At 43.5% G+C, this 24558-nt stretch overlaps 2 protein-coding genes across 3 annotated transcripts in view; one reads left to right on the top strand and one right to left on the bottom strand.

The window, feature by feature from the left end:
- The window catches only part of LOC140723819 (uncharacterized), a 245928-nt gene that overhangs the window by 185125 nt on the left and 36245 nt on the right, over positions 1-24558 (top strand). The window lies entirely within an intron of this gene.
- LOC140723823 (uncharacterized) lies at positions 13604-16412 on the bottom strand. Of its 2 annotated transcripts, XM_073038363.1 has the most exons (2): positions 14770-16412; positions 13604-14688 (listed from the first exon to the last, which is right to left on the bottom strand). In XM_073038363.1, the coding sequence occupies exons 1-2, from the start codon at positions 16210-16212 to the stop codon at positions 14317-14319; spliced, it is 1815 nt and encodes a 604-aa protein (XP_072894464.1). In that variant the 5' UTR covers positions 16213-16412; the 3' UTR covers positions 13604-14316. The 2 variants fall into 2 exon arrangements, with proteins under 2 accessions (XP_072894464.1, XP_072894462.1); XM_073038361.1 differs by having other exon boundaries at positions 13604-16412.

Below are 24558 nucleotides of genomic sequence, written 5' to 3'. Positions count from 1 at the left end.
GATGGCAGATGGAGTTTAATGCTGATAAGTGTGAGGTGCTACATTTTGGTAGGAATAATCCAAATAGGACATACATGGTAAATGGTAGGGCATTGAAGAATGCAGTAGAACAGATTGATCTAGGAATAATGGTGCATAGTTCCCTGAAGGTGGAATCTCACGTGGATTGGGTGGTGAAGAAAGCTTTTGGTATGCTGGCCTTTATAAATCAGAGCACTGAGTATAGGAGTTGTGAAGTAATGTTAAAATTGTACAAGGCATTGGTAAGGCCGAATATGGAGTATTGTGTACAGTTCTGGTCACCGAATTATAGGAAAGATGTCAACAAAATAGAGAGAGTACAGAGAAGATTTATTAGGATGTTCCCTGTGTTTCGGCACCTAAGTTACAGGGAAAGGTTGAACAAGTTAGGTCTTTATTATTTGGAGCGTAGGAGATTGAGGGGGGACTTGAGAGAGGTATTTAAAATTATGAGGGAGATAGATAGAGTTGATGTGGATAGGCTTTTTCCATTCAGAATAGGGGAGATTCGAACAAGAGGACATGATTTGAGAGATGGGGCAAAAGTTTAGGGGTAACACGAGGGAGTTGGTTCAGAAACAGAGTCAGTGTGTAGTCAGACTCTGAGTAAAGCGAGGCTCACAATGGGACAAAAAATGCCGTCAACAGGATGCTGCAATGTTAAAGGCGGAGAAAATTGAAAAGGGTGAATGCAGGACTAAAGTTGTAAAACTTGAAAGCGCACAGAATATGGAATAAGGTAGATGAACTTGTAGTAGAGTTACAAATCGGGGTGTAAGAAGTTGTGGGCATCACTGAATCGTGGTTGAAAGAAGATGTTAGCTGGGAACTTAAGTCCAAGGATCCAGATTGTATTATATACAGGTAAATTGGGAAAATGAGGTTGGTGCCAGATCCAAACAGGGGGAATTTCTGAAATGGAAAATACATGCCAAGCGGGCAATGTTCCGATCATCGTGAGCGATTTCAATATACAGGTAGATTGGGAAAATGAGGTTGGTGCCAGATCCAAACAGGGGGGAATTTCTGGAATGGAAAATACATGCCAAGCGGGCAATGTTCCGATCATCGTGAGCGATTTCAATATACAGGTAGATTGGGAAAATGAGGTTGGTGCCAGATCCAAACAGGGGGAATTTCTGGAATGGAAAATACATGCCAAGCGGGCAATGTTCCGATCATCATGAGCGATTTCAATATACAGGTAGACTGGGAAAGTGAGGTTGGTGCCAACTCCAAACAGGGGGGATTTCCGGAATGCCTCCGAGATGGCTTTTCGACCAGCTCTGGTTGAGCGAACTGCGGGATCAGCTGTTCTCAATTCGGTGTTGTGCAATGAACGGAAGTACTGTGGTACACCTGTAACTGCAGACCTCCAGTTAGACTGGAATGGCTATAAGTTGTTGTTGCTTCTTTATCCGGACGGGCATCATGTATCGGCCCTGTCTGTAATAATGGACCGGTCTTAATATAACTGTAGGACTCCGACTCTCAAACTGGATCAGGTTCTCGCTGTAGTAACGTACGCTGCTTTTTATGAGATAGCATTTTAAAGCAAGAACTTGGTGAATGATACTTGCCACCTGATTTCACCTGTATCAGTAATCAAATGTTAATCGACTGCAAGATCCTGTGCGCGTTCGATTGTTTCTGCTTTCTCGTGGAGTTCGCCACCTTGTGTTGCACCGTTCCTGAGCAAAGGAACTGAACAAACCAACTCTGAGCCAAACTTTCGACGTTTCCTTGACGACATCGACTCTGTTCAGATCGTGGGGATGTCCTCCCCAGAAGGTCATGTTCTTCCATTGGTTAACTCTTTCTTCCAAAGTGATAATTTTGTCGTTTTTTCTATATTGTACTTTTACTTAAGTTTAATGGAGTGCTCTTCATAACAGAATTCTACATGCTCGCGTTGATTGCTAAAGGTTGTTTTCCTTGATGAAAAGTTCTCTTTCGAGGTTTCATCTGACTAATGTGTAAACTTCTTACGTCTGTTATTGTACTTCCGGCTCTGTCCAAGGTAAGTGCGCTCAAGTGTATATAGGGTTTTCTAAAATTTTCATTTCAGTTGTTATTTTCCTTTATCAATTTTCCACATCTGTTTCGAAAAACAAATATAACGTATTTGCGGCCAAACTATGTGTTGCCTTTGTAATATTTTCACAATTAAGCTCTTTCTGACACATTTTCAACTGTATGTAGTGTATTCTAAAATTTTCATTTCAGTTGTTAATTTTTTTTCTCTATTTTCCAGATCGGTTTTGAAAATATATAAGTGGGAGGTGCTGCATTTCGGTAAGAATAATCCAAATAGGACATACATGGTAAATGGTAGGGCATTGAAGAATGCAGTAGAACAGAGTGATCTACGAATAATGGTGCATAGTTCCCAAAAGGTGGAATCTCATGTGGATAGGGTGGTGAAGAAAGCTTTTGGTATGATGGCCTTTGATAAATCAGAGCATTGAGTATAGGAGTTGGGATGTAATGTTAAAATTGTACAAGGCATTGGTTAGGCCGAATTTGGAGTATTGTGTACAGTTCTGGTCACCGAATTATTGGAAAGATATCAACAATATACAGAGAGAGCGGAGAAGATTTACGAGAATGTTACCTGGGTTTCAGCACCTAAGTTACAGGGAAAGGTTGAACAAGTTAGGTCTTTATCTTTTGGGGCGTAGAAGGTTGAGGGGGAACTTGATAGAAGTATTTAAAAAATGAGGGGGATAGATCGAGTTGACGGGGATCGTCTTTTTCCATTGAGAGTAGAGGAGATTCAAACAAGTGGACATGAGTTGAGAGCTAGGGGGCAAAAGTTTAAGGGTAACACGAGGGGGGAATCTCTTTACTCAGAGAGTGGCAGCTATGTGGAATGAGCTTCCAGTAGAAGTGTTAGAGGCAGGTTCGGTATTGTCATTTAAAGTAAAATTGGATAGGTATATGTACAGGAAAGGAATGGAGGGTTATGGGCTGAGTGCGGGCCAGTGGGACTAGGTGAGAGTAAGCGTCAGCACAGAATAGAAGGGCCGAGATGGCCTGTTTCCGTGCTGAAATTGTTATATGGTTATATAATGTATTTGTAGCAAACCTGTGTGTTTTTAAAACCTTTGGTATATTTTCACTATTGAGCTCTTTCTGGCTTATTTTCTTAAGCCCCAAAAGTGATTTATTTCCATTTATCACACTATGATCCAATTCGTTTGCATTTTGATATCCCAGATATTTATATGTTTCATATTCATCCGTCAGGTGTATCGTACCCTGCCGCTTTGTTTTATATTCTGCTCGCTCTATTTCACCTTTCATTATGTTTAATGTTCTGCGGTTATCCAGTCCAAATTACATGTTTATGCAGTGTGAGGCAGAATTAAATGACTTTTGGTAGTCAACATATTCATTCAGGCTTGATTTAGAATTACAGAGTCCATTATCAGTTATTTTTCCATACATGCACAGCCTTACGGCATACTTTCCGCTCTTCTGTAAGTATATTGTGATTATCTGAGTGTCGAATAGCTGTGGGATGCATGATGCTAGAATGTGATATGCTGTTTTTAAACAGGTAAATTATTATCAATGGTATTATTGCTGCTGCACGTTTTATTTCCTTTTTCTCTCAGCTCCGGCAGCTAAACCCTGAGGCACGAGCAAACCGCACACACTTTCTTCTCAATTCATGTGAACTTTCCAGCCACTCTATTCGCGTAAACTATCATGGTGTTCTGGAGACTGACATCAATATTGCTGTGTAGGCCTCATTGTTTAATGCTGCTATGTGCTGACTTTCGGATGATGTCAGATGTAGCTGTCACAATTGAGACAATGCGTTACAAGGATTTCGCATCGGCAATAATGATCAGTATGGTATAGAAATAATTTGTATTTATTGACAAGTACCTTTATTGTCTGAACTAAATCAGCATGTGAATATGCACAGCCGACTAAGTTTCCATGAACCTGGGTAAACTGCCAAATAATCGAAACGATGATTGCCGGTGAAGAGTGGGGTTCCACAGGGCTCCGTGTTGGGACCGATTCTTCTTACGTTTTTTGCCAGCGATGGAATTCATCGCTTTTTTTGCAATGTTTGCAGGCGATATGAAGTGAGGTGGACGGGTAGGGAGCATTGTGTGAATAGAGAGGCTACAGAAGCAGCTACATAGATTAGGAGAATGGGTAAACAAATGGCAGATGGAAGGTAGTACCGTCTCTGGTCATGCACATTGGTAGAAGAAATGAAAGCATTGATTCTTTTCTAAATGGAGAGAAAATACAAACAGAAACTCAGGGGGGAAGGAACCCGGGAGGTCCTGCGTAACAGTCCATAAAGGGGAATTTGCAGGTTGAGTCTGCGGTGAAGAAGGCGTGCAATGTCAGCGTGGATTTCAAGAGAACCAGAATATAAAAGCAAGAAGATAATGCTGAAAATTTATAAAGAACTGGTGGGGCCTCACCTGGAGCGTTATCAGCAGTTTCCGGCCCCTTATCTTAAATGTGCTTTGACTGAAGATAGTCCAAATCAGTTTCAGGAAAATGATTGCAGGATTGGATGGCGTGCCATCTGACGAATGTTTGATTGCTTTGGTCTGTATTCACTGGAATTCAGAAAAAAAAAATCTAGGAGTGGCCTCATTGAAAACGATCGAATAGTGAAAGGCCTTGATAAAGTGGATGTGGAGAGAATTTTACGGAAGGAAATCCTTTTAAAACGGAACGGAGGACGAGTGCCTTCAGCCAGAGAGTGGTGAATCAGTGGAATTCTTTACCACGGTCAGATGTGGAGTCCAAGTGTTTCTGTATATTTAATGCACAGTGTGATTGATTCTTGATTGTTCAGGAAATGAGTGGGTGTGGGTGGAAGAGAGAAGACTGGAGCTGAAAGGAAAATTGGATCAGCCATGATGGAATGGCGAAGCACACTCGATGTAACAAATGGTTTAATTCTACTCCTACATATTATGGTCTCATGGTCTTATGCCATTGAATATTAACTGGTTAAACAGCCTCATGAGTGGCACCTTCTGAAAATCCAAGAACACAACACCCAACGATTCTCCTGAATCTAACCTGCGTGTAACATCTTCAAAAATCTTCAAAAGATCTGTCCGGCAGGATTCTCCATTACAAACCAGAAGATTGAATGAGTAAAGAAATTCTTGGGAGATTGGCTGATGCCGTCAGACTCCCGGGATGATCAAGTCTGGTTGGAAAGTAGATATACTAGATATGTGATTCCTTTTACCAGTGACTTGTGTGGTTGGACGGATCGGAGAAACGAAAAACAAGCCAAGTCAGAATTAGATGCTGGATTGCACTGTTGAAAAATCATGATTGACACAACCGAAGTAATCCGGACGTGGACCCCGTCCGAAGTTCGGGCTATGGGACAAATTTGTGAAAGATAGGTGGAGGCGTTGGTAGTGCTGAGGAAGCAATGTGATTGCAGCAGGACACAGGCAAATTTGAAGAATGAGCAAACATGTGGCGGATGGAATACAATACTGGGAAATGTACGATAATGCTTTTTGGCAAAAGGAACAATACTGAACTATTATCTGATTGGGGAGAAGGTTCAAACAACAGAAGTACAGAAGGAAATATGAATCCTTGGGCAAGACTCCCAGAAGGTTAATTTACAGGACGAGCCTGTGTAAAGAAGGCAAATGCAATGCTGGCATTGATTTAGAGTAAAGTGGATGATATAAGCAAGGAGATAATACGGGTAGTTTATAAGACCCTATTAGGCCGCACTTAGAGCATTTGGGACCCATATCTCGGAAAACGTGTGCTGTCGTTGGAGAGAGCCCAGAGGATGTTCAAGAAGATGATTCCGGGAATGAAGGAGTTAAGATATGAGGAGCGTTTGCCAGCCTTGGGTCTGTACTCCTGCACTGACCTAAGTTTAATGAATGCGGGTGGTGATCACTGAAACCAACCGAATGTGGGAAAGTCCAGATAGGTTAGATGAGGACTGGACTTTTCGTATGGTGGGGGTAGCCATAACAGAGGGCACAGCCTCAAAACTGAGGAGCGACCTTTTAGGTTAGTTAAGGAGTTTCTTATTTAGTCAGAGAGCAGTGAATCTGTTGAATTCTCTGAAACAGACCGCGGTGGGGACACGTCTGTGAGTACATTTAAGACAGAAGCTAAAAGTTTGCTGATCAGTCAGGTCATTACAGGAAATGCCGAGGAGGCACGTGCGTGGGGTTGAGTGAAAACAGGGATCACCCATGATAGGACGGCCGAGCAGACTTGATGGGCTGAATGGCCTAAATCTGCTACTATGTTTTATGGTTTTACATTGCTAGTGTCTTACACTGAGAAGAATGACACAAAGTATTTGTTACGTTCGGCCGCTATTTCTTTGGTTTATGGCCAGCACAATCTACCAGAGGTACAATATCAACTCGCCTCTCTTTTACTATTTAAATATATGAACAACTTTTGATACTTGATATTATTGGCTCACTTACCTTAATTTTTCATCTTGTCTCTCCTGTGTTCTATTTCTGGTTGTCTCCTGTTGGTTATGTGAAAGCTTTCCAATCCACTAACTTCCCACTGTTTTCTTGCAACATTATATGACCCCGGTTTTGTTTTTTTCATCATAAACAGGAGAAAGTCTGAGGATGCTGGAAATCCAAGCAACACAGACACAAAATGCTGGAGGAATCTAGGAGGTCAGGCAGCATATATGGGAAATAGCAAACAGTCGACGTTTCAGGACGAGACACTTCATCAGGACCGGGAAAAAAAAGAGATGAGACGTCAGAGGGAGAAGTGTTGGGGTGAAAGGGATGGAAGATGTGGCCGGTGATAGGTGAAACTGGGAGAGTGGGAGTAAAGAAGGAGTAGCCAGCATGGATTTGTGCGTGGAAGGTCATGTTTGACAAACCTTATTGAATTTTTTGAAGTAGTTACGAGGAATGTTGACGAGGGTAAGGCAGTGGATGTAGTCTATATGGACTTCAGCAAGGCCTTTGACAAAGTTCCACATGGAAGGTTAGTTAAGAAGGTTCAGTCGTTAGGTATTAATGCTGGAGTAATAAAATGGATTCAACAGTGGCTAGATGGGAGATGCCAGAGAGTAGTGGTGGATAATTGTTTATCGGGATGGAGGCCGGTGACTAGCGGGGTGCCTCAGGGATCTGTTTTGGGCCCAATGTTGTTTGTAATATACATAAATGATCTGGATGATGGGGTGGTAAATTGGATTAGTAAGTATGCTGATGATACTAAGGTAGGAGGTGTTGTGGATAATGAGGTGGGTTTTCAAAGCTTGCAGGGAGATTTATGCCGGTTAGAAGAATGGGCTGAACGTTGGCAGATGGAGTTTAATGCTGAGAAGTGTGAGGTTCTACATTTTGGCAGGAATAATCCAAATAGAACATACAGGGTAAATGGTAGGGCATTGAGGAATGCAGTGGAACAGAGAGATCTAGGAATAACAGTGCATAGTTCCCTGAAGGTGGAGTCTCATGTAGATAGGGTGGTGAAGAAGGCTTTTGGAACGCTGGCCTTTATAAATCAGAGCATTGAGTACAGAAGTTGGGATGTAATGTTAAAATTGTACAAGGCATTGGTAAGGCCAAATTTGGAATATTGTGTACAGTTCTGGTCACCGAATTATAGGAAAGATATCAATAAATTAGAGAGAGTGCAGAGACGATTTACTAGGATGTTACCTGGGTTTCAGCACTTAAGTTACAGAGAAAGGTTGAACAAGTTAGGTCTCTATTCATTGGAGCGTAGAAGGTTGAGGGGGGATTTGATCGAGGTATTTAAAATGTTGAGAGGGATAGATAGAGTTGACGTGAATAGGCTGTTTCCATTGAGAGTAGGGGAGATTCAAACGAGAGGACATGATTTGAGAGTTAGGGGGCAAAAGTTTAAGGGAAACACGAGGGGGTATTTCTTTACTCAGAGAGTGATAGCTGTGTGGAATGAGCTTCCTGTAGAAGTAGTAGAGGCCAGTTCAGTTGTGTCATTTAAGGTAAAATTGGATAGGTATATGGATAGGAAAGGAGTGGAGGGTTATGGGCTGAGTGCGGGTAGGTGGGACTAGGTGAGATTAAGAGTTCGGCACGGACTAGGAGGGCCGGAATGGCCTGTTTCCGTGCTGTGATTGTTATATGGTTATATGGTTATAAGGAAATAAAAAAATAATTTGGATATAATTTCCTTAACGATTCTTGAAAGCTCATTGCTAATGCCTCCACATCTCTTCCGCCACCTCTTTCAGATCTCTGGGGTGTACACCATCTGTTCGAGGAGACCTATTTACCTTCAGACCTTTGTGTTTCCCAAGAACCTTCTCCAGTGTAACATAACTTTACACATTCTGACCACTGACATCTGAGGCTTCCATATTCCTAGCAGGGTCTTCCACGGTTAAGACTGATATACAATACTTATTCATTTCATCTGCCATCCCTTTGCCGCTCCATCCCATTACTACCTCTCCAGCATTATTTTCTAGTGGTTGCATTTCCAATTCTGTCTCTTTTACAGTATATGTACCTGAAGAAAACTTTGGCATCCTCTTGAATATTACTGCCAAGCTCACCTATGTATTCAAACTTTTCCTTCTTAATTATTTTGGTTGCATTCTGTTGGTTTTCAAAAGTTTCCCAATCCTCTAACTTCCGAGTAATTCTTGCTCTATGCCCTCTCTGTGTTTTTTATATTGTCTTTGATTTCTCTTATCAGCCACGGCTTTGTCACCTTTAGAATACTACTTCCTCTTTGTGATGTATATATCGTGTGCCTTCTGAATTTCTTCCAGAAATTCCAACTATTGCTGCTCTGTTTTCATGCCTGCCCGTGTTCTTTTCAAATCAATTTTGACCAATTCTTCTCTCTTGCTCTCAAGTTCTCAAATTCCACATCTGACTTTAATGTCAGGGTAATATTAATGTCACCTTCTCTAATATCAGGGTGAATTTGATTATATTAAGATCACTGGCCCATAAGGGTTCTTTGAACTTCAGTGACCTAATTAATTCCTGTTCATTACAACACCCAATCCAGAATAGCTGATCCCCAACTGGGCTCAACCACGAGCTGCTCTAAAAAAGCATTTTGTGGGCATTTTAGGAACTACTCCTTTTGAGACCAACACCATCCTAATTTTCCTAATCACCTGCATGACAATCCCCCATGTCTAATGTAACATTGCCCTTTTGGCACGCATTTTCTATCTCCCGTTGTAATTTGTGGACCACAAATTTACTACTATTTGAGGATCTCTGTACAATTCCCATCAGGGATTTTTTTCTTCACATTTGTTGTTCCTTAATTCTACCCACAAAGATTCTACACCTTCTAACTCTCCTACACTTTCTACTAATTTTATTTAATATTTTAACAACAGAGCCACACAGCCTTCAACCGGCTTGTTATTTCAAGAGACACGTAAGTATTTTGGAAACAGGATGAAGATGCTAGGAATCTAGAATAATACAGACAAAGTGCTGGAGGAGCTCAGCATGTCAGGCAGCATCTATGGATGGGAATCAACATTTAGGGCCAAGACTCTTCTTTGGGACTCCTGATACCCACGTTTCAAAAAGAAAAAATCAACAAGCAAAGAAAATAGAAAGTAGTGCGACGTAGGGATTCACAAAGATAAATAAGAACTGAAATGACAAATTTAGAAAAAGTCTATTTTCAGTCAGACCCACTTAGATTAACACTACCTCGGACAGAAGGAGGAAGAGGAATAACACGCATGAGAAACAATCACACAACAGTGAGATGAAACTTCTAAATATATATTTTCATCAAAAGTGAACAGGATTCAGCACTCCTTGTGTGTATATGCAATCGTGAATAGAAATACAGACCAGAAAACTTAAATGAGAGGCCAACTCAGAAAAATGAATCACCACTCTGGAAGAAAACATTAACCAGTGGAATGAGCATGACCTTCCATGGGAGACATCCCAACGATCTGAGCAGACTAGATGGTGACAAGGAAGCATTGAGCACCTGACTGAGAGTTGGAGACCTCTTCCCAGAAACAGAGGGGTTCATGTGGAAATACAGGACAAGGTGGTCAACAAAAAGGAAAAAAAAATACATACAGTAAAAAAAGGCAATCAATGCAGAAAATGCCAGGAGAAACCAGACGCAGTCCACCATATTCCAGGAGCCTGCAGCAGTTTAATTCAATCTGATTACTTATGCGGTTACAATCAATTGGCAAATATCATTCACCACAATCTTGCTTTAAAATACAAACTTATAAATGACCACCATAACTTCAGTATGGCAACATAAATTCATAGCCTGATCCAGTTAGGGACAGAATCTCACATTTTATATGACAATTAATACATTATTACAGATAGGATAATCTAAAATATCCACACGGATATAATATTATAGGATTACCAAGCAGGAACAACTCCCTCAATAGATATCACCATTCTCAACACACACATGTGCTTCCAGACAATGGGGCACCACACCACAGGCATTGTTTCTGTCATCAGTCAGACAAACAAAAGATTTTCTCTGTCAATCTGCTTCCAAATGTTGCTATTCTGTCATTCCTTGCCACGCCCTGCTACTGATTCCCTTCTCCTCATCACATTCTTACCCCGACCATCGTCCAGAGCCTCAAACTCTGCCCTGTGCGGACCCGCCTCTGGTTTCTGACCCTGCTCCGTTGAACATCCAAACTGAGGGTTTCCATTCCGATTTCAGTCTTTAGGACAGTGGTGTTCTCTAGCAACCTTTCAGAAGCAGAGAAAATGACCCATCATGTGCAAATGAGCCCTGAATAAGGACGTTAACTCCCTATGTCAGTCTTCTTCAGCCCGGAGATTTGTGGGGCGAACAATATCTCAGACAGAACTGCAGTCAGCTCGACTTGTTCAGTCTGCAGCAAATTCAAGGGAATTTCACCCACGGAATGGTGACTGGAACCCGTCACCACAGGGAGAGTGACAGATGAACAACAGGGGAGGATTTATAAGGACTGTCGTGGAACAGAGTCACTAGCCGGGTCCAGCAGGTCTGAGTACAATAGCTGTGCTATAAATTCACTAACTACCAAATCCAGAGTTTAAAACAAACTGACTTATTTGTCACAGATCCAGAATATTAAACTCCAGTCCCATTAAAGGTGAATGTGCAGCAGAAGAAACTCCTCCCATGCCCAGTGACCAGGGTGCAGAACTGGGTGTGGTGATCAGCAGCAATAATTGCAGAGTTCAGCACCGACAGACACTCTCGAAATTGCATTCAGCAATGGTGATGGACAAATATCCAGCACGCAGCTTACTGAAGCTTTAACCCCAGTGTGAACCCGGCAGTGTGTCACAGGATTCACTGCTCATGTAACGGCCTCTCTGTAATGTTTCACTGCTGAGGTAATGGTTTCTCTGGAGCAGCAATGTTTAGGTTACGACCAGAGATAACAGGGTTTTGGAGTGCGGGGCTATCCAATGACAGAAGTATTCTTTCTTTTGAGTCTGGAAAAGATATTACTGCGGTCTTTTGCCGGGACGAGATGAGAAGATTCAAATGGAGAGAGTGGGCCCTTTTTCTTTTTTTAAAAAAAATTTCTTTACTAATGCTATGGTCAAAGTAAGAATTATAAAGCTCAATCGTTTATCACATATTGTGTACTGTCTGCTATTTCGGGGTACTGATTTGTAACAGGGGACACATCAAGCAGCATCCACCCAAACGATACTGTGAAGCCTCAGTATCTCGAAGAATTTTCACCGGTACCGGGGTTGACCCTTCCTTTACTAATACAAACCCATCTGACATAAAATGATCGAACCCCTTCTTAACTCGGTCAGACCTCTCAGTCCTTACCTGAGCCTCAACAGAATGTTCAGAACCCTGTGGGTTTATAGGTGCTTCAACATACTGACCACGGGCATTTGGGACTGCCTCCTATTCCTTTTTCTTCTTCAGGACGGAACAATTAGCCATCATATGTGCAGCTTTCTTAGAATAGTAACAAGTAAGACCAGAATATTTCTCCTTCAACTGTTTCCCTTCATCTTTACTTTGTCACTCGTCCCAGCTTTAATTTCTGGTTTACCCTGGTTATCCCTGCTACTCTTTTGGAAACTCATATTTGGGATAAACTTAACCTTATGAGTTAAAGCAAACTCATCTGCTAATCTAGCGGACTCCTGCAAAGTGGCAGCATCCTTTTCATCTAAATACGTCTTTATGTCATCAAGGATGCAACTTTTGAATTCTTCAATTTCAAGCTGTTAAAATCATCATTCACATTTTTACATGTGCACCAGTGGGTAATACACATAAACTTCTCATAAGCAAATTCCATAAAAGTCTGGTTGATAGATTTCCTCAAATTTCTAAACTTCTGCCTGTATGCTTCTGGAACCAACTCGTAAGCTTTGAGCACAGCTTGTTTCACTATGTCATAATTAGCTAATTCATCAACTGTCAAAGCAGAATAGGCTTGCTGAGCCTTCCCCTTAATCACACTTTGTAAGAGAATAGGCCATTTTATTTTTTGATTTGTTAAGAGGAGTTGTGGTTTCTTGATTATATTTATAACAGCATAACATTCTACTTCAAGTCAAGTCTAATCACTGTTATTGTCATTTCGACCATAACTGCTGGCACAGTACATAGTAAAAATGAGACAACGTTTTTCAGGACAATGGTGTTACATGACACAGTAAAAAAACTACTTATCTGATTTTCTCAATATATACTTATTTGCCGTTTATACGTCCTTCGTATTATCTGTTTGCTAAAACCTCCGCTGATTTGTATTTTTTATTGGAAAATCAATAAAAAGATTGAAAAATGAATGAAATGAGAATAGGCCAACCCTCGTTTGGCCACTTTAAACTCTGAGCAACCTTCTCAAAACGCTGAAAGTATTTATCAACCTCTGCCTCGTCAAACGCAGGTACCAATTCAACTTTCTGACTGGCCTCAAACTTATCACCAGAATACCTTTCCTGCATTCTTTCTATCCTTTCCAGCTCGAGCAGCCTCTGTCTTTCTGCTTCCTCGCTCTGTTTTTCTGCCTCTCTGGCCTCAAATTGCCTCTACCTTACCGTAGCTTAAATCTTTAGATTTTCTAACTTCTACGGGAGCTAAAGCTCACGAGGTTTACTTTCAGGAAACACCTCCAACTCCTCCACTTTAACCCTCCCTCAGATACATAATGTTCAGCTATTATCCTCTGCATCTGTGACCTCCTCATTGTCGATTTCACCTTAGCAAGTTTTAACCTTCTAGCAATACTCAACAACTCAATACTTCTGGCGTCATCTAATGCCTCAGAGGTTGGCGCTTCCACAATCCTATCAGCATCCGCTGCTGATTTTCCACACACAAATAAATCAAATGGGATTTCCCCAATGAAATCGATAATAAATCAATCAATACGCCCCAAATGAGTACATATTTCGGATGCAGGCCCCAATTTTATTACGAACCATATCACTTTAGAAACAAACAAGCGGCAATAGAGTTCACACTGGAGTCTGGTTTTTATGTAAAAACCACTCTCTTTATTAGTATCTACTTATTATATAGAAACTTGAGCAAGATAAACAGAAGTTAACAGGGTAATGTGTATATGTGTGTATAAATTTAACTCCCAAACTATTGAGATTAGGGGAATCGAGGCTTGGTAATGTATGAAAGTTCAGTTCATTCATGGAATAGGTGATGAAAGAGATATTTGTAATCCAGGTTAAATGTCGAGAGAAGGCAATTATGTCGAATTCCATAGGTTCCACGGTGGTAAAACGAGAGAACAGTCGCTGTAGATTTTATCCGTCGTTCCAAATCCACATACAAATGATTACCGAAAGTGACTTGTCACAAGGCGTATTGTCTTCAAGTGTATTACCACACCACACCCAGACAAGGGGTAACGCATCAGTGGTCTTCACAGGATACCCCAAATCAGATCCACTCTCATGGATCAAACGAGATGACCACCACACATTCGATGTACTTTATGCCGAATCGATAATTAACCCACCCTTGTGGGCATAGGAAAGTCACAAATAGTGACCCTTGGCTACTAGTTCCTTTCTGTCGACTGTTCCATTTCCCCTCCTTCGTTTCTGCCTGACTCTGAGTGTCTGTGTCCTCGGTTAATACTAAACAAGCTGCGAACGACTTAAACAAGTTGCAAGTCAGACTCTCTCTCTCTTATAAATTAACAGTCCACAGCAAACGAAACCTAGGGATTCATAACAACGACCACTCCCTAGTGTGAACTGACTGTTGTGCCAGTAGTTGGGATGACTGAATGAATCCTTTCCCACATTCTTAGCAGCTGAACGGCTTCTCTCCAGTGTGAACTCGCAGATGACTCTGAAGGCTGGATGACTGAGTGAACCCCTTCCCACATTCTGAGCAGTTGAATGGCTTCTCATCAGTGTGAGCTCGATGATGAACCAGTAAGTTGGATGACTTAGTGAATCTCTTTCCACAGACGGAGCAGATGAACGGCTTCTCCCCAATATGAACTCGCTGATGACTCAGTCGGGTGGATGAGTGAGTAAATCCCTTCCCACAGACCGAGCAGATGAACGGCTTCTCCCCAGTGTGAACTCGCTGATGACTCTGTAGGTGGGATAACCGAGTGAATCCCTTCCCACAGACTGAGCAGGTGAACGGCCTTTCCCCAGTGTGAACTCGCTGGTGAGTCTGTAGGTTGCATGACAGAGTGAATCTCTGCCCACATTCTGAGCAGGTGAACGGCTTCTCACCAGTGTGAGCTCGATGATGTACCAGTAAGTTGGATGACAGAGTGAATCTCTTCCCACAGACGGAGCAGGTGAACGGCTTATCCCCAGTGTGAACTCGCTGATGACTCTGTAGGTGGGATGACTGAGTGAATCTCTTCCCACAGACTGAGCAGGTGAACGGCTTATCCCCAGTGTGAACTCGCTGATGGCTCAGTAGGTAGGATGAACGAGTGAATCTTTTCCCACATTCTGAGCAGGTGAACGGCCTCTCCCCAGTGTGAACTCGCTGATGACTCAGTAGGTCGGATGAACGAGTGAATCTCTTCCCACATTCTGAGCAGGTGAACGGCTTCTCCCCAGTGTGAACTCGCTGATGACTCTGTAGGTTGGATGACTGAGTGAATCTCCTCCCGCAGTCCGAGCAGGTGAATGGCCTCTCCCCAGTGTGAACTCGCTGATGACTCAGTAGGTCGGATGAATGAGTGAATCTCTTCCCACATTCTGAGCAGGTGAACGGCTTCTCCCCAGTGTGAACTCGCTGATGACTCTGTAGGTGGGATGACTGAGTGAATCCCTTCCCACATTCGGAACAGGTGAACGGCCTCTCCTCAGTGTGAACTCGCTGATGACTCAGTAGGTAGGATGAACGAGTGAATCGCTTCCCACATTCTGAGCAGGCGAACGGCCTCTCTCCAGTGTGAACTCGCAGATGACTCTGAAGGCTAGATGACTGAGTGAATCCCTTCCCACAGTCCGAGCAGGTGAATGGCCTCTCTCCAGTGTGAACTCGCTGGTGTCTCTGTAGATGGGATGAGTGAGTGAATCCCTTCCCACATTCTGAGCAGGTGAACGGCCTTTCCCCAGTGTGAATTCGCAGATGACTCTGAAGGCTGGATGACTGTGTGAATCCCTTCCCACAGTCCGAGCAGGTGAATGGCCTCTCCCCAGTGTGAACTCGCCGGTGTCCCTGAAGATGGGATGAGTGAGTGAATCCCTTCCCACATTCTGAGCAGGTGAACGGCTTCTCCCCAGTGTGAACTAGCTGATGACTCAGTAGGTGAGATATCTGTCTGAATCCCTTTCCACATTCTGAGCAGGTGAACGGCTTCTCCCCAGTGTGAACTCGCTGATGACTCTGTAGGTTGGATGACTGAGTGAATCTTTTCCCGCAGTCCGAGCAGGTGAATGGCTTCTCCCCAGTGTGAACTCGCTGATGACTCAGTAGGGTGGATAAGTGAGTGAATCCCTTCCCACAGACTGAGCAGATGAACGGCTTCTCCCCAGTGTGAACTCGCTGATGACTCAGTAGGCTGGATGACCGAGTGAATCCTTTCCCACAGTCTAAGCAGGTGAATGGCCGCTCGCCAGCGTGAGTTGACTGATGTCTCAGTAGGGGAGTTAATTTAGTGAATCCCTTCCCACAGTCCGAGCAGGTGAACGGCTGCTCTCCAGAGTGAACTCTCTGGAGAGCCATTATGTGAGATGACCGAGTAAATCCCTCCCCACAAATTCAGCAGATGACCTGCCTCTGCCCAATGGAAACTGACTGTTGTGTCCACAGGTGGGATGACCGACTGAATCTCCTCTCTCACAAAGAACAGGTGAACGTTCTTGCCCAGCGTGAATTTGCTGATGTAACTTCAATTGAGTTGACCGAGTGAATCCATTCCCAATGTCTGAGCAGGTGAACGGCCTTTCTCCTGTGGAAAATGACCGACTTGACAGTTGGTCAGATGACCTAGTGGATCCCTCCCCACAGTCTGAGCAGGAAGGACGGTCGACTCCACTTTATAAATATCTAGATAGAGACAGCAAAATTGGCGTGCCGTGTTTGAGATTCCTGAAGACAAATTCCTTCTCGTTTTTAACCTGTAAAAAGATTTACAAAATCCATCAATGGGTGTAGTACAACATTTCAGATGAGATCACTTTAGTTGCCAAGGTGTGATCTGACATCTCACTGTTACAATGAGGATCAACCCAAGTTGGTCAGAGAAATCGTCTCCTGACTGGGCATACTGCTGGTATCTGGAATGACCATCAAACTGTCTGATGTGCTTCCTGTCTCTATAAGAATGGGGCATTTCTGCCATCTCCAATTCGTGACGTGGCTCAGTTTGACTCTCTCCATGGGTATTATCCCCATTTCTCACTGAGCTGCATGGGTTCCTGGCGCCACAGTAACTGAAACACTCTCCCGGAATTAGACTTTTTTGACATGCAGCTGGGATTTTCTTTTACCTGCTGTCAATTTAAAGTTCCAACAGTTTTACAGCCATCTGAAGATTTCCTGCCTGGATGAATGGTTGGTCCGCTCAGCTGATAAAATGAATTAAATGAATAATAGTATTATTTCATGTTCTTGTGACAGAATCATAGAAAGGTACAACACAAAAACAGGCCCTTTGTTCCATCTAGTTAGTGTTGATCTATTTAAGATGTCTATTCCCATACCCCTACCATCCAGGTACCTATACAATCCCCTTATATGTTGAAATTGAGCTCGCATGCACCAGTTAGGTTGTCTGCTCATTCCACACCTGGATGATCGTCTGTTTAAAGAAGTATCCCCTGATGTTGACCTTAATGTTTCTCCTTTTACCCTTTATCCATGGCCTCTGGTTCTCGTTCCACCCAATCTCAGTGGGAAAAGCCATTTTTGAAAAAATGAAAAAGCTTCCATTTACCCCATGTATAGCCCTCCTAATTTTGGTACACCTCCTTCAAATCTTCTCTCAATTCTTCTACATTCCAAGGAATAAAGTCCTGCCCTGTTCAATCTTTCCTAATAACTCATGTCTTCTAGACCTGGCAACATCCTTGTGAATTTTCTCTGAACTCTTTCAACCTCTTTTACATCTTTCATGTAGGTACGTGAAGAAAACTACACACAGTACTCCAAATTAGGCCTCACCAATGCCTTCTACAAGTCAACATAACATCCATTTATTGTTTTCAGTACTTTGGTTCATGAAGGCCAATGGGCTGATTTTTTTCCCATCACTATCTAACTATGATACCAGTTTCAGTGAATTAAAAACTTGGATTCCCAGGTCCCTTTCTTCTACAAAACTCCTCCGTGCCTGACCAGTCACTGTGAGAGACCTGCATTGGTAGATCATACCAAAGTGCAACACCTCACACTTGTCTGCATTAAATACCTTTTTCCATTTTTCAAACCATTTTCCCAGCGGGTCCAGATCGCAATGCAAGCCATGATAGTCTTCCTCACTGACCACTACACCACCAGTCTTGGTGTCATCTACAAATCTGCTGATCCGGTTTAACACACCATTATCCAGATTCTTGATATAGATGACAAACAACATCAGATCCAGCACTGATCCCTATGGCTCACCACTAGTCCCTGGCCTCTGGTCAGAGAGGCAACCATGTGCTACCACACTCTGGCTTCTCCCAAAGACAGTGTCTCATCCAATTTACTATCTCGTCTTGAATGCTGAGTGACCGAACCTTCTTGATCAACCTCCCATATGAGACTTTGTAAAGTGCCTTCCTAACGTCCATGTAGACAACATCTACTGCCTTGCCTTCATCCACTTCCCTGATAACTTCCTCGAGAGTCTCTATAAGATTGGCTAGACATGACCTACCATGCACAAAGCCATGCTGTCTATCTTTAATCAGTCCACATCTATCCAAATACTTTTATCCGGTTCCTGCATATACCTTCCTATAACTTTCCCAGTACTAATGTCAGACTCACCAATGTACAATTTGATAGATTATTTTTAGAGTCTTCCTTGAACAGCAGAACAACATTGGCTGCCCTGCAATCCTCCAGTCACTCACCTGTCACTAAGGATGATTTAAATATCTGTGCTTGGGCCGCTACAATTTCTGCACTTGTCATCCGCAGGGTCACAGGGAACAACTTGTCAGGCCCTGGGGATTGATCCACACAAATTTGCCTTAAGAAAGCAAACGCCTCCACCTCTGTAATCTGTACAGGGTCCATGAAGCTTTACCTCACTTCTATAGACTCTGTGTCCATCTGCTGTGTAAATATGGATGCGGAAAAACTCTCCAACATCTATTTTGTCTCCTCATATGGATTACCATTCTGATCTTCCAGAGGATTAATTTTTCCCTTGCAATCTTTTTGCTCTTAACATATCTGCAGAGTCCATTAGGATTCTCCTTCACCTTGTCTGCTGGGGTAACCTCATGCCTTCTTTTATTTCTTTCATAAGTGTTCACTTGAATTCCAGGTAGTTCATAAGTGCCCCATTTATTCCTATCTGCCTGTACATGGTCTGAACGTCCTTTTTATTGATCTGGGAGAGGAAAGCCAAAGGGGTGATAGAGCTGCATGCTGGGAGTTGGGGTAGGTGGGGGTAAACTAAAGTTGCAGGGGTAATGGGAGCCTGAATAACAGAAAGGAGAGTGGATGGTAGTGGACAGGTTGTGCAGACAGTTATTGTTCAGTCCTCAGACAAAGTCAGGAATAAAAACGTTGAGCATGGTGCAGTGAATATGCTGAGCCCTGAATATTACAGTACAAGGAGCAGCGTAGGAAAGGTGGATGTGTTCAGGACATGGATCAACACCTGGAATAATGACACTAGGACCTGGCAACTGTGGACTGGGACAGGCTGCTTTATGGCAAAGGTGTGCTTGGTAAATGGGAGACCTTCAAAGTAAAATCTTGAAAGTACAAAGCGGGTATGTGTTTGTCAGAATAAAAGGTAAAGATAGAAACTATAGGGGAAACATGGATTTCAAGAGATATTGAGACCCTGGTGAAGCACAAAATGAATGGAGTTGCATAACAGGGATAGGCAGGCAGTTTCTTATGGAGCATAAGAAATGCAAGAGAACACATAAGTAAATCAGGATGTCTAAAAGAGGATGTCTAAAATGTGTGGGAGTGCCACACATTGATTGGGACTTCCATACTGTTAAAGGTCTAGATGGGTTAGAGTTTGTGAAATGTGTTCAGCAAAGTTTTCTAAATCAATATATAGATATACCAACTAGGCAGGATGTAATATTAGATCTCCTATTAGGAAGTGAGTTAGGGCAGGTGACGGAAGTGTGTGTAGGGGAACACTTTGTTTCCATTGTTCATAACGTCATTAGTTTCAACTTGATCATTGGTAAAGATTGATCTGGTCCTCGGGATGAAGTTATAAACCGGAAAAAGAGCCAAATTTGAAGAAATGAGAAAGGCTCTAAAACGCGTAGATTGGAACAAGTTATTCTCTGGCACGAATGTGATTGGTAATTGGGAGGCCTTCAAAGGAGAAATTTTGAGAGTGCAGATTTTTTTTTTTGTTCCTGTTAGGGTTAAAGGCAAAACGAACAATTATAAGGAACCTTGGTTCTCGAGGGATATTGGAACTCTGATAAAGGAGAAGAGATATATGTATAACATTTACATGCAACAGGGAGGAAATAAGATGCTTGAGGAGTATAAAAAGAGTAAGAAAATACTTAAAGAAATCAGGAGGGTTAAAAGAAGACATGAGGTTGCTTTGGCAGTCAGGGTGAAGTATAATCCTAAGAGCTTCTACAGGTATGTTAAGAGCAAAGGGATAATAAGGGATAAAATTGGTCTCCTGAAGATCAGAGTCGTCGGCTATGTATGGAATCAAAAGAAATGGGAGAAATATTAAATGTTTTTTTTTTGCATCTGTATTTATTAAGGAAACTGGAATGGAGTCTATGGAAACAAGGCAAACAAGTCGGGAGGTCATGGAACATACAGATTGAAGAGGAGGAGGTGCTTGCTTTCTTGAGGTAAATCAGAGTAGATAAATCCCCTGGACCTGACAGGGTATACACTCGGACTTTGAAGGAGACTGGTGTTGAATTTGTAGGGGCCCTGGCAGAAATATTTATAATGTCGATATCCACGGGTCAGGTGCCGGAGGTGCTCTTGTAGTTCCATTGTTTAAAAGTGGGTCAAAAATTAAGCCGGGAAATTATAGGCCGGTAAGTTTGACATCAGTAGTAGGTACATTATTGGAAGGAGTACTAAGAGATAGGCTCTACAAGTATTTGGATAGACAGGGACTTATTAGGAAAAGTCAGCATGGATTTGTGCATGATAGGTCATGTTTAACCAATCTATTAGCGTTTTCTGAGGGAGTTACCAGGAAAGTGGATGAAGGGAAGGCAGTGGATGTTGTCTACATGGACTTCAGTAAGGCTTTTGACAAGATCCCACATGGGAGGTTAGTTAGGAAGATTCATTTGCTAGGTATACATGGAGAGATAGTATATCGGATTAGACATTGGCGCAATGGAAGAAGTCAGAGAGTGGTAGTGGAGGATTGATACGCTGAATTGAGGCCTGTGACTAGTGGTGTGCCACAGGGATCAATGCTGGGTCCATTGTTCTTTTCCATCCATATCAATGATCTGGATGATAATGTGGCAAATTGGATCAGCAAATTTGCTGATGATACAAAGATTGGAGGTGTAGTTGACAGTGAGGAAGGTTTTCAAAGATTGCAGAGGGTTGCAGGAATGGGCTGCAAAAATGGCAGATGGAGTTTAATGCGGACACGTGTGAGGTATTGCACTTCGGAAGGTCAAACCAAGGTAGAACATACAAGGTAAATGGTAGGACACTGAGGAGTGCAGTAGAACAGAGGGATCTGAAAGTATAGATTCATAATTCCCTAAAAGTTGCGTCACAAGTAGATAGGGTTGTAAAGAGAGCTTCTGGTACATTGGCCTTTATGAATCAAAGTATTGAGTACAAGAGTTGGAATGTAATGGTGAGGTTGTATACGACATTGCTGAGACCGAATTTGGAGTATTGTGTGCAGTTTTGGTGACCTAATTACAGGAAGGATACTATAAGGTTGAAAGAGTGCAGAGAACTTTTACAAGGATGTTGCCGGGACTTGAGAAACTGAGTTACAGAGAAAGATTGAATAGGTTAGGATTTTATTCCCTGGAGCGTAGGAGAATGAGGGTTGATTTGATAGAGGAGTATAAAAGTATAAAATTATGGTGGGTATAGATAGAGTGAATGCAAGCAGGCTTTTTCCACTGAGGCTAGGGGAGAAAAAAAAAACAGAGACGTTTAAAGGGAACATGGCGGGGAGGGGGGGGGCTCTTCACACAGAGACTGCTGGGAGTGTGGAATGAGCTGCCAGATGAAGTGGTGAATGCAGGTTCACTTTTAACATTTAAGAAAAACTTGGGACAGGTATATGGATGTGAGGGGTATGGAGGGATAAGGTCCAGGTGCAGGTGAGTGGGACTAGGCAGAAAAATGATTCGGTACAGCCAAGAAAGGCCAAAAGGCCTGTTTCTGTGTTGTAGTGTTCTTTGGTTCTACGGATCTAGCCATCCAGGAGTATATTAAAAAGACCCTATCGTTTCCACCTCCATCAGCGCCATCGACAGCCCATTCCACGCACACCATTTTCGTAAAAAAAACTACCCCGACATCTCCTCTGTACCCACTTACAAGCTCCTTAAAACTATGCCCTCTCGTGCTAGCCATTTCAGCCCTGCGAAAAAGCCTCTAACTATCCACTCGATCAATGCCTCTCATTATCTTGTATCCCTCTATCAGGTCACCTCTCCTCCTCGGTCGCTCCAAGGAGAAAAGGCGGAGTTCACTCAACCAATTCTCATAAGGCCTGCTCTCCAATCCAGGCAACATCCTTGTAAATCTCCTCTGCACCATTTCTAGGGTTTCCACATCCTTCCTGTAGTGAGGCGACCAGAATTGAAAACAGTACTCCAAGTGGGGTCTGACCAGGGTCCTATATGGCTGCAACATTGCCTCTCGGCTCTTAAACTGAATCCCATGACTGATGAAAGCTTCTTAACCACAGAGTCAACCTGCGTAACTGCTCTGAGTGCCTTATGGACTCGGACCCCAGGATGCTGCTGATCCTCATATACAAAGACCATTAACGAGGATCTGGAACCCAGAAATATCCCAGTTACAAACGGCACTTGCCATTTCAGTATTGTTGAAATGTATGTATAGTATGGGATGAGGTGGAGAGCGCGGGGTGTGACGGGAGGGAAGGAGAGAGAGAGAGAGAGAGGGAGGAAGGGAGAGGGGAACAGGGGTGTGTTGAGAGAGAGTGAGAGAGAGCGAAGAGGGGGAACGCTTAGGAGGAGCGGTGCATTTAGAGGGTGAGAGAGAGGAGAAGACAGTGTGGGATACGGATGCCAACAGGGAGATTGCTTCGGAGAGCGAGGGGGAGAGGGTAGGACATTGGGAAAGAGATAGCGAGGGAGAGGGTTAAAAATGGAGGAGGTTACAGACAGGCAGAGGTGAGAAAGACGAGTTTGAGTGAGTTGAGCGGGTGCATGAGAGAGAAGGAGATGGAGAGGGGAAGACAGAGGGTGACTGAGATTGGGAGTGGGATGACAAGTGATAGGGGTAGAGACAGGGATTGTGGGATAGGAGAGAGAATGGAAGAGTAAGAGAAACAGATGGACAGAGGGGAGAGAGTGTGAGAGAAATTAAAACAGGCATGAGAGAGTGAAGAGATGAAGAGAGACGAGAGAAGAGTACGATTTGTTAATAGAGGAGTAGAGACATTGGTGAGAGCAGAAAGCGAGGAAAGGGTGATAGAGAGGGGCGATGATAAGGAAGGGGTGAGGGAGAGGCGAGACGGTGAGGGCGAGAGGGAGAAAAAGTAAGGGCTGGGGTAGACGGCTGGATGATGAAGGGGGACTGGGAGGAGGGAGTGGTGAGGGAGAGGTGGTAAGTAGCCAGGGGAGAGAGAGAAAGGCGAGGAGATAGTGTGTCTGATTAGAATTGTTAGACTAAATATTTATTCAGTCCGCAGTTGCAGGGTCGTTAATCACATATGTTCACAAGTCACCGAACAAATCCACCATGCAATTACGTTTCCAAGCCGGGAGTTTTACCGCGTACGGTTCGGGTCTCCATTTCCGACAGCGGGGAGTTTGACCGAGTACGGTTCCGGTCTCCATTTCCGACAGCGGGGAGTTTGACCGAGTACGGTTCCGGTCTCAATTTCCGACAGCGGGGAGTTTGACCCCGTACGGTTCTGGTCTCCATTTCCGACAGTGGGGAGTTTGACCGGGTACGGATCAGGTCTCCATTTCGGACAGCGGGGAGTTTGACCGCGAACGGTTCGGGTCTCCATTTCCGACAGCGGGGAGTTTGACCGGGTACGGTTCTGGTCTCCATTTCGGACATCGGGGAGTTTTACCGCGTACGGTTCTGGTCTGCATTTCAGACAGCGGGGAGTTTGACCATGTCGTGTTCGGGTCTCCATTTCGGACAGCGGGGAGTTCCACCATGTACGGTTCCGGTCCCCATTTCGGACAGCGGGGAGTTTGACCGCATAAGGAGACCTACTGCAATTCGCAGGACGATGTCAACCGCAGCTAATGCCGGGGTGTTTCCTGTTCAGATGACGTGAGAAAGGTGTTGATCTCAGGTTTGTGTAAATCAAGGGCTGGTTGCAGTGGGAAAGGGCCGGGCCCGAGCCGGACAGCTGGAGGCTCCGGGCTCTCCAGTCTTGCATACCTGGTTTTAGTTTTGCACTGAGTCGAGATTGTGGGATCAGTTTGCTCTGATTCCCCAAGCTGGGAGGGTGGACGTGGGTGAAGGGGACCTCTCTATGTGTCGGTGTGGGGTGAATGGTCAGAAGGGTGTGGGGCCACTGGGGGGATGGAGGGTGGTTGGGGTACTGTGGGTGATCGGAAGTAACATGACATGGGTGGGTGGGAAAGGGGTAAATTACGTTGTCAACGAGGGTGGATCTGGTCCATTGAATCAGACAGCTCAGCTCACGTGTCCTTTCAGGAGGCCACAATTCTGTCTTCATCTTAATTACTGACT

Source organism: Hemitrygon akajei, unplaced genomic scaffold, assembly GCF_048418815.1.
Source record: "Hemitrygon akajei unplaced genomic scaffold, sHemAka1.3 Scf000139, whole genome shotgun sequence".
Lineage (NCBI taxonomy): Eukaryota > Metazoa > Chordata > Chondrichthyes > Myliobatiformes > Dasyatidae > Hemitrygon > Hemitrygon akajei.
This window is presented reverse-complemented; position numbering and strand designations above follow the sequence as displayed.

Bases quoted from the DNA above. Each gene is read 5' to 3' on its own strand.
- LOC140723823 (XM_073038361.1), bottom strand. From the start codon at position 16,212: ATGGCTCTCCAGAGAGTTCACTCTGGAGAGCAGCCGTTCACCTGCTCG.